This window comes from Dipodomys spectabilis, unplaced genomic scaffold, assembly GCF_019054845.1.
Source record: "Dipodomys spectabilis isolate Male_0828 unplaced genomic scaffold, ASM1905484v1 ptg000024l, whole genome shotgun sequence".
Classification (NCBI taxonomy): domain Eukaryota; kingdom Metazoa; phylum Chordata; class Mammalia; order Rodentia; family Heteromyidae; genus Dipodomys; species Dipodomys spectabilis.
Window position 1 is genome coordinate 30,885,795 of NW_024870701.1, and position 14,782 is coordinate 30,900,576.

Consider the following 14,782-nt stretch of genomic DNA (forward strand, 5'->3'; position numbering starts at 1 on the left):
TGTTTCAATGGTTTACCTATAAACTGCATACTTTTTTTTAAATAATTAAAGGTAAGAAATCCTTATTTGTTTTTTAAGATGTTAATAGGTCTCGCTTGAGCAACTCAACTTCTGGATATAAGAAAATAATTGGGGTTCTGGGGACATGGCTTAAGTTAAGAGTACCTTCCAGGCACACACAAGGCCCTGAGTTCAAACTTCACTACCACTGAAAAAAAAAAATCTGAAAATAAAATATCTTCACTAGCACCCATGTAGATCATCCATTTTCAACAGAATGAAATGGCAATGAGTTTTAAAATACAAACTCTATTTTCTTTGTAAAACTAATGCTAGTATACAATAAAATATACTAAGGCCATATTGAAATCCACTACAATTTAGAAAAGCAGCATATTTGGAAACTGAGGTGGGAAAAATAACGTACATGGCTTCTGACTCTTGGGAGGGAGGGACTTTGGGCAAAACTTAGTTGAAACCTGTTTTTATTACTATGTGCAAGTTACAAATCTGTCAGTTTCCTCATCTGTGAATTGGGTTTGGTAACCTTTGCCTCTTAACTGGATTCCTTAGGGGGCTGAAACATAACAAATCCACAGAGTAGAGGAGACCACCTGGCACAGTCAGAAGCTCTTCATTTCCATTCCGTCAGTGCCATGTTCACCTACACAACACCTTACAAACAGGTATAAGAGAGAAGCCAAAAGAGAATAACCAATAATCCCAAATTCAGCTCCAAACCAGAGAAAAGCATTCAGAGGGTGCGTCTACACCCAGTGGCACTAACAGGCACAACTATCAGCCCATAAAATCTAACACTTTATTAAACACCACAAGTGACAGGAATGCAACTGGTGAGACCAACAGTTATTCCAAGAAAAGGTTTGCATGGCCACAGAGAATTAGCAAATCAAAACTGCTTTCCAGAACAAACAACACAGGCACAGTTTAGAAGCTCCTTAGCCTGTTCTTTAGCCCTGGATGCTCAGGACAATGTGTTTCCAAAGGGTTTCTTTTCCCAAAATACAAGGATTCCAACATAGGAGTTTGATGTCCCTTTGCTTTAAAAAAAAAAAAAATCTATTAAGTTGCTCTACACTTTACAAGAGTTACACAACCATTATGAATTGTACTACAATAGGAACTGTTTTAAAATATACACATTGAGAGAAGGGGAGAGAAAGAAGGGGTGTCGTAAGTAGCAGTAAACACACAGAGCAAGAATGAGAGACAGGCAGACAGACAGACAGGCAAAAAGGTGGGGGGGGGGGGGAGATAGTAAGTACCCTCCCCTTCAAGTCAATTCCATGTTTTAACACCATCACCATAACTGAAACAAATGCAAATTAATGTGGGACCTTGATCCTTGAACTTTTCTCTTCACACAAAACTATCCATTAGATTCACATTTGTCTAGCAATGTACTGACTCCAATAACCTGTCATTTTTGTGTCAAGTGCAGATAAAGTAGCTAACTTACAGGAAAGCTAAGAAACATTTGCCCTCTTCCAAAACTGACCTAAGAGAGATGTGATGTGTTTTACAGCTGCTCTTAATTGGTCCAACACCCATGTGTTAGGCAATCATCTTTAACAACCACTGAACACCTAAGTAAAACTAAACAGCTACTGGGAAAAAAAGATCAACTTTAAAAGTAAGGAAGGGAGTCACAGCACCCATCCATCACACACTAGTTGAAAACAGGGGCAACAGATGTGCCCAGAGCTGATCTACACACACACACACACACACACACACACACACATATAATATGCGTATATATATATATTACATATATATGTACATGGAAGTTCAGTTGCCCAACTTTTAAACTACTTTTTAAAAATTCACCAACAGTAGTGGATTTATCTTCTGCTCACAAAACACTCAGACATAACCAAATAAACTATACACTTATTACATTAGAAAAGTAAACCTCTTCATTATAAAAATTAAAGAGGACTCAGGAACTTATTTTTGTCTTCTTCTGGTAACTCTGTCATCCTAATTTTTAATGAGAACCATTTGCCAATCATCCTGGCATGTGGATGGTTTGCGTTTAAGATCAATGATACAGCAGATATCAAATCCCTCTGTAGACATCGCCATGCAGGTTATAACTGTTTCTCAAAAATAATTCCAGAGCCCACCATTCTCCCTGTTATAGGTCATGGGAGCCCTGGACCATCATGGCTGAATTGTTTTACTGCTTTCCGCTGAACACCTGCAAACATCAAACAAAAACTGCTGGTCCTATCCTGGGTTGACAAAAGCCTTTCATGTGAAAAATGCTGCTGGGAATGTCAGGCTGGAGCTCAGGTTACATTCCATTCTCCCCAGCAGCCTTACTATTTCTTAAGGTGGTAGAGAAAGCCATGTTTGTGAAATGCAAGATTAAAGAGAATGTGGCCACACTTTATTATCATTCTCACATGGCAAATCATGATGAAGCATCATGTATTAATGAAATCAAAAGTGATTGGAAACTTTCAGCATGAAATAGTACCAGGCCTAGGTTGGAAACAATATAGAAATGTGTGTGTGTGTGTGTGTGTGTGTGTGTGTGTGTGTGTGTGTGTGTGTGTGTGTGTGTGTGTCTGTGTCTGTCTGTGTGTCTGTGTCTGCGTATGTGATTTTTTTTCAAATGCAATACTGTACTTCTAGTCAGATCTTTTTTCCCCTGGATCCAAGTTTCAAAGTGACCCATGAAAGTGACATCTGAGTCCACTCAGGACAGCAGGTATTAACTTGAAGTAACTTTAGAAAATAATTTCTCTAGCCCAAGTTTCCTTGTTCACCCTTCCAGTTTAAAAAGTGCAGTTTTCATAAGTTTAAAAAAAAAGTTGTGCTTGTGCTTTAAGAGATTTATGCCTTTTATTGAGTAGAAATAGAAACCATTCTTTTCACTAATAGCCCTGTGTTCCAATATGTCTTAATAGGTGGGGCAAATAACACCCTAATCTGCATTCTATACATTCTAGTCACAGTCCTACTGCACTGAATGAATGGCCCACATATACAATCAGGCAGGCAGAATAAAGGAGCCACCATACTACCCTTACAAGTAAACATCTGTCCAGAAAAACCACACTACAGGTACAATGAAACCTTAAGTTCCACACCCTGAAAACAATCAGTGCATATTCATTAGAAATATCATCACACACAACTCACTTAGAAAGAAGATTCTGTCTTCATGAATTCATAAACATATATATTCCATTGCCTTAAGAAATCTAAAAGTTTGGATATATGATCACCTACCAAAATGCATTAATATCTACTAAATTTATCCCACCCTATGCTCTCTACATACACTTAAACATTAGAGTAGGGGGTTTATCTGAATGTGAGCATAGAAACGGAGCCATACCTACAGCTGTCTTTTTAATGTATTTCATATTTCTAATTCACTTTAATTTATTAAATTGCATGTAAAGTAATACATGTAACTTATTCCAAACATGCCTATTTTTACAGTAGTGGAAACTAGTATCTCCCAGTGACTTAAATATTGCATTTATGTCAGCCTTTCACACATAATCCACACACACACACATTGCTTAAGTAAAACATGAAGGAATTTACTACCAGAGACAAAGTTAGTGTTTTGATACTAGCAGGAAAAACTAATTTCTCTACAAGAAACACTTATTTCTATCTTTACTTTAATTATTAATAATAAAGCTTTTGTCTGAACAATTGCAAGAAAAATACCCTCTAGAAATTTAGGGTACAGAATACTAATGCTCCCCCAAAAAAGAAAAATTAAGCCCCTACATGGAAACTGTAAGAGTCCAGAGCAATAGAGCAAACACATTGGCAACAATATTATTACTCAAACTTTACCATTAAGAAATGTTAGAACACAGGTGGTATCTCATAATTTCTATATCAAACTAAAGACACAAAAATTCTCAAAACTTATGGGATGAAGGGAGTAGAAGTAATTAATTCCGAAATGAGCACGTTTTCAAAGCTATCACTTTTATAAAAATATATCAATTGTATAAATCACACAGGTAAACAGATTTCTTCCATTGCAACAGCACCAGATAAAAACTAAAAGATGTAAAATTATATTCCTGGTTGACAAGACGATTCTACTGGCATCGCACAGCTAGAAGATGTCAACATTTACCAGTCTGACTTAAGAATGGTATTCTAGTTAATGCACAGTTCTATACCATTGCCAGACTCCTAAAATCCTGCAGCTGTTTAACAGGCATAAGTGGATTTCAAGCTTGGACTTCAAGGAGAGAAAGCAACAACGTATGACTCCTTATTTAAAATACATTGGACAAAAAAAATACATTATAAATGAATATCATTTTTTCAGTCTCCACTTTTAACAGATAAGCAGTCCTGTACTAAAAATTTTCCTTAGATGCCAGATAATCACTGTGCAGATTCCTTTGTGAATACCGCTGTCGGTTTGTTTTGTTGTTTTTTTTTAAGCATCACCCAGAGATCTTTCATTTAGAAACTGCTGAAGTCCTTCCAAATTTACAAGTTTAAATATAGCACAAAATTCACTACACAAAGAAATGATGAGGGGGAAAAAAGAAACAGCTAAGGAATGAAAAATGCTATTGAAAATATAAATGAATTCATATTTTGCCTCTCAGATTAGCATGAGGCTATTTCCAGCCATAGTTTACAATGGGGGATCATCTGCAAAATAAGTGCTCATTTCTTTAAAAAGGTTAATTGTACACAGTACATAGTAACTTACTTTATTTACAAGGGATTTCCCCTTTCTATGAAAGTTAGATTTTTTTCCCTTCTGTATTTTCAATAAGAAATATTAATTTATAATTCCCATGCTAGCAGTGGCCTTATATTCAGATGGTTGATTACAACTATTTCAGAAAATCACTTTTAAATTAAGTGATGGAATTTTGAGACAGTTTCCTTGATTTAGAAAAAGGTCTTAATTATAACTGCAAAAGGTAACATGTTGTATAACTTACACTACTGATAGATAATAAGAAACCATATCATTAGAGGCTAAAATTCAATGACTTTTTCCAACCACTTCAACAGAATTAAAAATATATAATGAATATACAGCTAAGAACATTGAGCTTCACAGGAAAAAAGAAAAGAGAATTTACATACTTGAGCCAGTAAAATGTCCACTCGCCAAAGAAGTTGGTCCATTTTTCCCACTGCTCACAGGAGGTGAGAACATCTAAAAGAAAGGAAGGAAGATCACAGTTGAAAAGACATTGATGACTTCAGAGTTCACCAAAGATCTTTCACACTCTTACCAAACACCTCTGAGCTCATGCTAAATACTATATGGTTAAAAAAAAAAAAAAAATACACTGCTATCCAACTGAAAACTAAACCAACCACTTTAAACCCTCTCCCCATGCCCACAGTTCCTTTTTTTCTTCTCGGGTAACTTAGAGAGAACCAAATAGTCCTACTACATACTCAGCAAACCCAGCCCCAATAACATTAGCAACATTTAGGGCAGCAGCCTTCCTAGAAAACACCAGTTTGACAAGAGAAGAAAAAGTTGTTTGTTTTGTACTAAAAACCTTGGCCATAAACGTGGCAATGTCCATTTCCTTCTCGTATAGGATCTGCCTGTCATGTGTGAACCCAAATAAAAATAAAAGTGCCACCTGCACTAAATTCTCATTTCGTCTCTCACATGAGAGCAATTTGAGGCAAGTCTCTCTCTCCCCCCTCTCTGTCCTCTCACTCTGTCTCTCTCACTCTCACTCTCTTTCACTCCCTCTCTCTCTCTCTCCAGCATTTATTTCAACCCTAATTGGTTTCCCTCTTTCCACGTATCTAATGGATAATGCACACCTTTCCTGAGACAGAGCCTGCAAAAAGCAAAGGAATGAATGGAGGAGAAAGCAAGCAGAAAGGGGACTGCAAAGCTGCCTACAGCTCTGCTTCCTGACAAAACTTCCCAGAGCCATTTCTCCACAAGGTTTAGAAGAGGAGCAGCGGTGGCAAGGAGCAGCGGCGGCGGCGGCAGCAGCAGCAGCAGCAGCAGCAGCAGCATGAAAGAGCCCCACTGAGAAGGCAGTTTGGATTTTATCGGTGTTTTGTGGATGTGGATTCTTTTTATTTTGCTTTCCAAACGCATTTTTGCTTTACACCAAAACTCATCTGACATTAAAAAAGAATTCAATGCCCTGACGTGTGGAACTTGGTTTAGGAACGGTAAGCAGGGAGGATGGAAAAGGATCAAGTACAGTCATAAAACTCCACAAGTGTGTAAGTTCCTCTCTGTGCTGACCTCAGGACTATGAAATATTACAAAAATAGTCCAAAGGGTTCTAAAGAACGTATGCTCAGCATATACAGAGGAGTTTTCAGAGTCCCAGAAAAACAAGAAAAGAGGTGGCTAGAGGTACAGGTCCTACTAATAAATAAACCACAGCATCATCATTTTTAAACTCTCAAGATATAACTGGGTCTCCTATTTTCCATGTCCAGAAAAACAAGTAAGAAAGACGGGAAGTGCCCATGAAATATCAGAAGACTCAGGGCTCAGATATGGCCAAGTCTGGGGGATGGTTTTACAGTTTTAGGGGGTGTCTCGTGAGATTCTATTATTTGGAGGAAATGGGTAGCTAAGGAAGGTCTTTAGACTGAAAAAAAAAAAAAAGTCTGCATCTTCAGTCACACTCCAAAATGACTGAAAAACTTGTCCAAAACACCTTCGTATTCAGCCAATTAAAAATTATTCCTGTCCATTAGGTTCCTATGGGTTTCTAGTGGAAGTGTCTGGGTTTTTGTTTTCTGGGCTTTTTTTTCCTTTCCACAGCTGTTGTTAGTTTCCACCGTTCTCTCTTACCGCACTGAAATCCAGTAAATCACTCAGCTCTTTGTCCGTCCCTAAGGCAGCCATTCGCTGTTGATGATGCATTTTAGAGAAATCACACAAACCTAGAAACATGGAAATAACCGCAATCAGAAAATCCAGTCCCAATCCTAGGAGAACACACAATCGGATTTTTGGAGACTGGGGGGGGGGGGAGGGTTGGGAGGGGGAGGGGTGGATGTGGGGGGGGGATTAAGGTAGAAAGGAGAGAGGGATGGGAGAGAGTTGTTGTTGGGTTCTGTTTTGTGTGGACGACAGAACAGGCAGCAAGAGCAAAAAAAAAAAGGGAAAGAAAAATAATATTAAGAAGATGCGATATTGTCTTTCTAGAGAGAGCGAGGCTGCCAGTGGCCAGGGCCCGGGCCACCGCGAACGGGGGGCGGGGGCGGGGCGGGGGAGGGGAGCCGCGGCTCGGCGCCTCGTTTTATGCAACAGGAGGTAGAGCGAGCAATGAATGGATCGCCGAGGAGAGAGGCAAACTACCGGGAACGCTCCGGTCGCAACTTTCTCCCCCAGCCCGCACCCCGGCCCAGACACGCTCCTCGCACACACACACGTGCACACTCGCTCACACTCACACACCCCACTCCCCTCGACCCCCCGAAGTAGCGCTCAAGACACGGAAGATGAGCGTCTCGGAGTGCGACCGCATCCACGGGGGGAGGGGTGGCCGGCCGCCGGCGGGGGGGCGGGGGGGCGGGGGTCGGGTCCCGGGGTCGTCCAGCACCCCGCAATTTGCGACGGGAAGGGCGGCACGACGCACACAACTCCAGGAAAGTCAGGCCCCCGGGCAAAGTCCCCGCGTCCCCCGGGCGGCGCGGGCCCGGCTGGGGAGGGGGCGGGGGGCCGCGCCGGGGGCGGGAGGAGGCGCGGGAGGGGCAGGGGTGTCTGTCTCCGCCGCTCGCTCGCTCGCTCGCGCTGGGGGAGCGCCCGAGCCCGGAGCCCGCGCGGCGGCGCGGCGCGGTGCGGAGGCGCGGGGAGGCGCGTGCGGGGAGCCGCCGGCAGCCCCCGGGAGCCCGACCCCCCCACGCCGGGCCCGCAGCCCCGCCAGAGCCTCTCCCCCCCACCACCCCCGCCGCCGGGCCGGTACCTACCGCCCGCGCTCGAGAAGGGGCTCCCGGTGCACCGCCGGCGCCCAGGCGGCGTTCATGTCTAACCCCGCTCTGCCTGGCCCGCCTGCCTTCCGCCGCCGCCACCGCCGCCGCCGCCGGCCCCGCGCCCGCTCCGGCTTCCCCGCCGCCGCCGCCGCCGCCGCCGCCACTACAGATCCGCAGACGCGCAGCCAAGATCCCTGACTCTTAACACCAACTCTCTTCTCCGGGGAGGGGAGGGGACGGGAGGGGGAGGGGGCGCCGCGCGCGCGGAATTGCAAGTTCAGCAAAGAAATGGGTGGGGGGGCGCGGCGGGGAGACGCGGGCGCTCCGGGGTCGGGCCGCGGGGGGGAGGGTCGGGGGGCTCGGCTCTCCTTTCCCGCCTCCCCCCCCCCCCCGCCGCACCCCGCATCCCCCTCCCAGCCTCTGCCAGCACACACGCACACACACGCACGCACACCCCCCCCCCCAAAGAAAATCAACACCTCCCCCGCCGCCGCGCCCCGGAATCGTTTGTGGTTTGTTTTTACACACGCCGAGGCACCGGGCACCTTCATCCTGCCCCAGGTCGGTCCCGGGGACGTTCTGGAAGCCCGGACGGCTCTGGGGTGGGGGTCGGGGGGGGGGGGGGAGTGGGGGGAGGTTGGTTGGAGTGGGGGGGTTCTCCCCTTTTTTAAAAAATTTTTTGCCCGTTTCATCCACTTTGAAACGGATTCGAGTTTCCACCCCTTCTGCACTTCTTCCACTCTCCGTCCCTCCCCAGCTCACACCCATCCACACGCGCGCACACACACACGGCCACGCAAGTTGATACCAGGCTGCAGTGTACACGTGAGGCAAAAACACTTTTGCCAAGAGGAAGACTGTTTGTCTTTACCGTACAGAAACCGAGCCACCTTTTGCTTGGGAGATCCCGAGCGTTTGGGGTTCGTCTGTGCGGGGGGGGGGGGGGGGGGGGGACGGAATTCTGCATCTGTCTCTCCCTCCACCTTGGAAAGTCAAAAGAGTCAGAACGCTGCAAACTTAGTTTACATAAGCGAGGGCGATGCAGGGGGGTGAGTGTTGTTTTGCTTTGTACACTTGAGTTCCTCCACGCTTCTGCAAGTCCGCGTCCGCCAGCCGCACAAGTGTCCGGTTCCAACACGGACCCTCGCAGGCCCCGGCTGCTCCCCGGCCACACACAGCTCCGGGATTCTCACGAATCACCGGAACACGCGCACCCCCCCCCCTCGCCAGCACACGCTGCCGGGACGGGTGTCTCAAATAAACAACCGCCGCAAGTCCACAGCCCCTGGATGTGCGAGCCACTCGCACGAAACGCATGCACACCCTCGTCTCCCCATGGACAACTAGTGAAGAGTGGCTCCTTTTGTCTGAGCAAAGCCTTAGGATCGACATCTGTAAAAATCCAGTTAACCAGCAGTTTACTCTTGACAGCAAACGGTAACGTTACCTTAAGTGGCCACAAATATGCTCACAATAGTCCAAGGAAAGAGACTTTGGAAACAAGACACCAATCTTCTGCGAGGACTTAGTATCGCACATGGGTGTCCCCGAAAAAGTACTGTGAGTGGTGCTCAGTGCTGCTCCTCGGGATCCTCAGATTCCAAGACCGTGCACCTGGCTCGGGGTGGGTGTTTTTGTTTGCATTTCCCACCCTCAAACTGTAACAAAATTCCCTCCACCGCCACCCCCCAAAAAGAAACCATCTGAGAAAAATCCAACAACTTTTTCTTATTGTTTATCAAGAAAGCATAGGAACGACAGCCTAGTTAGCACTGTTCCTCAAACAAATCGTGTTGGCTGGTTTGTGTTTTTTTTCCTCTTCTCCTCTTATAAAGTCTTAAACTTGTTCCAAGTTTAGAGGTGTCTCACCATCCTCCTCCTCCTCCTCCTCCTCCTCCTCACCACTGACTCCCCCGCGGAGTCACATTGATAATAATAGGTTCCCCTGAAAGATACATTGTAATCCATTCACATCCGGGCACTGCGGGTTTATAAAGAGAAGGCGCTGCGGCCGCGGCTGCTCCTCCAGACAATGACTGGGGAGGGGCGGGGCGGGAGCGAGGAGACCATAGAGTGGTAAACAAGGCGCCTAGAGAGGCAAGCAAGATGGCGGCCCGCATAGGCCACGCCCCGTCAGGGTCGGGCTGGCGGGTGAGCCTCCCAGCGAGGGTTCGCTAGGGTGGGACCGGTGGGGGGGGGGTGATGTTTGGACGGTAGGCCGCGTCCCCCCTCTCGCTTCCCTTTGTCCTGGCTGCCGGGACCTCACTAATCTCCGACCCAAAGTTTTCGGGCCGATTCCTGAATGGAGCCCCCGGCTGACCCCGACGGAGGCCGCGCGGGCCCCGCCGACGCCCCGACCCCGGGTTCCCCCCCGCGCCGCGGGGAGTGGGTGTCCTTGGAGGCCGCGGGCAGCGCGGGGCCAGGCCGCCCAGCAAGTTGTCGCCCTGGACGGGGAGAGGCACGGGAGTTCCCTGCCCTTCCCAGCCCCACTCGTCTTCTTCCAGGAGGAAGTGCAGAAACTTTGTCCGTCCCGGAAGTCTTCCCTGGGGGAGAGCCTGCCTGGCCTGCTGCTGTGCACCCGGCTGCTGTCTGTACCTTGACCCCATGAGTGACTCAACTTCCAGTTGTGGCCCAGCCATGACCTCCTTTCCCTGGCCTGTCTTCTGGTCAGTGAGACCAGCAGTGACTTTTGTCCAAGATACACGGAAGCCAAGCTGTCTCCCTCATTCCCCACCAAACTTCACCAAACTTACCTCTACATAGCAGACAGGATACCCAGCGTGATTGCTCCCATCCAGAAGGGTGGCTTTTAATCCTCCCGAGAGAGAAAGCCCATTAACAATAGTGACAGGTAGCATACCTTGTGTATTCTCTACGAGTTAGACATGGTTCTAAGAATTTCACAGGTTCTGAAGAATGAACGAACCCATAAGGTATCAATTACTACCTTCCAGTTTATCTAGAGGGAAACAGAAAGAAGAAAAGTAGAATGGCTTGACCCCGGGCAGTTTACATAAGCCACTCAACTATCTATGGGAAGCCAGTTTTGGATGGCAATCTGTGATTAGAGTCCACATTCCACCATGTTCTTACGCCATCTGGCAGTAGGAACGTCCTAATCACTTATATTCTGACACAAATGTGTGGCAGCAACAGAGTTCAGATTCGTTTTTTTAAGATCTTTGTCCTTATCTGTAAGTTATCTGTAAATTATAAAGAACAATTTGGACATTTATTGGTGATTTTCTTGTCCAGTCACACATTGCAAAAGATCCTGTCTTCTATCCCTGTCCCATATTTTCATCTTCAAACGTTTTACATTTAGATTCTACTTTTATGCCGCATTATCACAAGCATTACCTCCAGTTCTCAGATTAAGCTTCTACGGTCTCTACTACAATTATGTAATGAGAAGCTCACCACATTGGCTGTTCCTCTAATCAGCCCTGTGACCTAAGACCTAATGTCAATGGCTTTTGCTGTAAAATACAGAGGTTAGATTAGATAATCCTATAAAATCCCTTTTAGCTTTTGGGTTTTGAAGAGTCACCCTCCCCCTAAAGTTCAAAAGCAATAAATGATCTTTCTAGAAATCAGTGGTAGGATCAGGTTTGGGTTCTAAAAGCACCCAATTGCCAGTCTAGTACTTTTTTTGACCCTACAATCAGAAAACCATGCAACTACTCTTTCTGTTTTAAGTATAGGACATAGGTGGATAGGTCTGTCTTTTTCTGAACTGTCAACGATAGGTACTTTTTAACTAAGAAAGATTGAAAGTACCTTAGCAAAGGAGTTTCTGGCAGACTTGAATCCTCTTGGGCTTCCTACAAGCCCAAACTTAAAAGAGAAAGTGTTAGTAGATGTGCTTTGAACAGCTTGCTGTTTCTTCAAACTCCCTTAGTAAAGTCTAAAATTTTTTTTTTGGGGGGGGGGGGTCGTAGGGCCTGAACTCTGGGCCTGGACACTGTCCCTCAACTCTTCAACTGAAGGCTAGTGCTCTACCACTTGAGACACAGCAACCATTGCAGCGTTTTCTGCTTATGTGATGCTGAGGAATCGAACCCAGGGCCTCATGCATGCAAGGCAAGCACTCTACCACTGAGCCACCTTCCCAGCCCCAGGTGCATAAGTTTTGAAATGAAGGTAGGTCTTAGTTGACTGTAGCTTCTATAAATAAGTAATTTGACCAAAAAAAAAAGAACAAAAACAAAAGGTATTTCAAGGAATGTCAAAATGGCTAAATATAAGACATTTGTAAGAATATGGAAGAAGAGGCAAATAATGATAACCCAAGGATTCATAGAAAAGAGCAGACATTGAAAACCATTTGAGGATGTCGAGGATCAAGTGGGATAACTTGGCCAAAGTCATCTCATATTGACTAGCAAAGGCAAAACTAGTTTCTGTGTAATTGAATACCAAGCCACAATGCCATAGCAGTCTCCTTGTAATGCATCCACAATTATTTCAGCAAATAATTTTTGAGCATGACTTAGTGTCAGAGACTATTCTCTCAGGACCTGAGGCAAAAATATAGGCAAAACAATCACAATGTAAATGTCAAAGGCCCTCTTGATTAAATGGCTAAGTTACAGTGAGAAAGGTACAGCTTCTGTCAGCTGTGTGCAAAAAGGAAGACTGCCCTTTGTGTTTTCAGGCTGGTAGATCAGATGGGCATGAACATGCAGAACTCTAATCACAACAAAAAGTGGGTCTGAAACACATTTGGTAGAATAGGAAAGGAAAGGCTCCAGCTAGTTCACAGGGAAGAATTCTAGAGTTTTATGGTAGACACAGTCCATTGCAACCCAAGGCCTTTGCATTCACTGGCCCCATGATTCTTTTCCTGATTATTCACAAATCTAGTTTCCTGTTGTCCTTCTAGTCTCACCTTCTCCTAGAAGCCTTCCAAACCATTTTATCTCAAGTAATTTCTTTGTCTTTTTTTCTACTGCCGCATAAGGTTTATATCCTATATATTGGCACCTTTCCCACTTATAACCCTTTGTCAATGCATTTTCTTTTATATTACTTGTCATCATGATACAGGGAATATGCAAATCTTCTTTGCTCTTGTTTTACCACCAATCACTGTACCTGGTAGAGAGTGATTACTATTTGTTCAATGGATGAATGAATAAAGAACTTATGTTTATCCCCTGGATGCACACTGTACATAGAAGAGCACAGTTTTTATACCTTTCCAAATCAATTTCTCTTCAGATTTTATTTTAGTTTGATTTCCTTGTTTATAAATGAGGCTGTGAATATTCCATTTGATTTGCAACAGGCCACTGGCAATTCTGTTACCTGAATCCTACACCCACCCCAAAGAGAAACCAGGATAATTTCCTTAATTTTCCAAACACACAACCTTCTCATTATTATAAATGTGGTACAAGATGTTGTCATTATTGTGCTTCACTATTCTAACATTTTAACATTTATGGAGGAAGAGACAAGCTCAGAAGTACAGCAAACTGCCCAGGGTCATCTGCTGTTCCGTTAGTCCACGTTCTGTCCCTATGACAAAATATCTGAGACCAACATAAAGGAGGTAAGCTTTATGTCTCACTCTCTCATTGGTTTCTGTCCAGGGTCATTTGACTCCATTGTTTTGGAGCCTGTGGTGAGATAGAGCGTTGTGACAGGGAGTAAATGCTAGAATAAAGCTGTTCACGTCCTAGCAGCCAGGAAGCAAAGAGAGAACAAGAATTCTCTGCCCTAGAATTTTTATTTATTTTATTTTTTATTTTTGGCAGTACTGAGGTTTGAACTCAGGGGCCTGGGCTCTGTCCCTCAGCCTCTCTGTGCTCAAAGCTAGCGCTCTACCAGTTGAGCTGGCTTTGAACTGGGATCCTCCTGAGTCGCTAGGATTACAGGCATGAGCCACCGATGCCTGGCTGTCCTAGAATTATTTATTGTTCCAAAGCCTAATAGTGAGTTTTCCTTAGAGGTGAAGATTTTTGCCCATTTTCAACTAACCCCTAGCAATGACTTTCAAAAATTTAGTTGATGTTTTATTAACCAATCATTAGTCAGTAATATGGTCAGTTCTGGATACATAATAATCCCACTTCTAGATCCATATCCAGAATTGAAAACGGGCATTTTGAGGATATTTGTACACCTATATCCATGACACTATTCACAATGTCATAGTAGAAGGAATCTAAGTATTCACCAGTGAATGAATAGATCAAGAAAACAAGTCTTTGAGTGTGGTGGTACATGCCTATAAACTCAGGCATGCTCTAATCCCAGCTACATGGGAGGCAGAGATAAGAGGATCACAGTCTGAGGATATCTCAGATAAAAGTACAAGACCTTATATGAAAAATAAATGCCAAAGGGCTGGGTCATATGGCTCAAGTGCAAGGCCTTGAGTTCAAACCTTAGGACCAAGAAAGAAGGAAAGAAAAGAAAGGAGAAGGAAGAAAGGGAAGGAGGAGGGAGGAAGGAAGAGACAGAGAGGTCAGAATTATACAAAGAACATTACTCAGCCCTAAAAGGAAATCTCAAATGCTACCACATTGATGAACCTTGAAGATATGCTGAAATAAGCCAATAATCAAAAGACAAAGAAGAATTGTAGTTGCCAGGAGCGAGGGAAAGTGTGTGTGGGGGAACTTATTGTTTAATGAGTACAGAGTTTCAGTTTGAAGACAAACATGTCCTAGAGATCTGTTATGTTACTGTGCACAAAGGGTTAACACTGCTATACACTTAAAAATGGTTAAGGTAATACATTTATGCCATAGTTTAACCCCAATAAAAATGTTTTATTTTAGTTTCAGAAATTTAGAAGTGAGAAATAAGTACAATATAACCC

General features: G+C 44.6%; 1 protein-coding gene across 8 annotated transcripts in view; it reads right to left on the minus strand.

Annotated features, from left to right (window-relative positions):
* Tcf4 (transcription factor 4) overlaps positions 1 to 9,415 on the minus strand; it is a 351,429-nt gene extending 342,014 nt beyond the window's left edge. For 7 of the 8 annotated variants that reach the window (XM_042675272.1, XM_042675263.1, XM_042675260.1 and 4 more), the window contains exons 1-3: positions 7,948 to 8,032; positions 6,827 to 6,918; positions 5,122 to 5,194 (exon numbers count right to left, since the gene is read on the minus strand). In XM_042675272.1, the coding sequence (XP_042531206.1) occupies positions 5,122 to 5,194; positions 6,827 to 6,898 (145 nt within the window). In that variant the 5' untranslated portion in view covers positions 6,899 to 6,918; positions 7,948 to 8,032. Of the gene's footprint in view, positions 1 to 5,121; positions 5,195 to 6,826; positions 6,919 to 7,947; positions 8,033 to 9,397 lie in introns of those variants that run through there. The other variant, XM_042675259.1, reaches the window with a different exon arrangement.
* Positions 9,416 to 14,782: the final 5,367 nt, after the last annotated feature.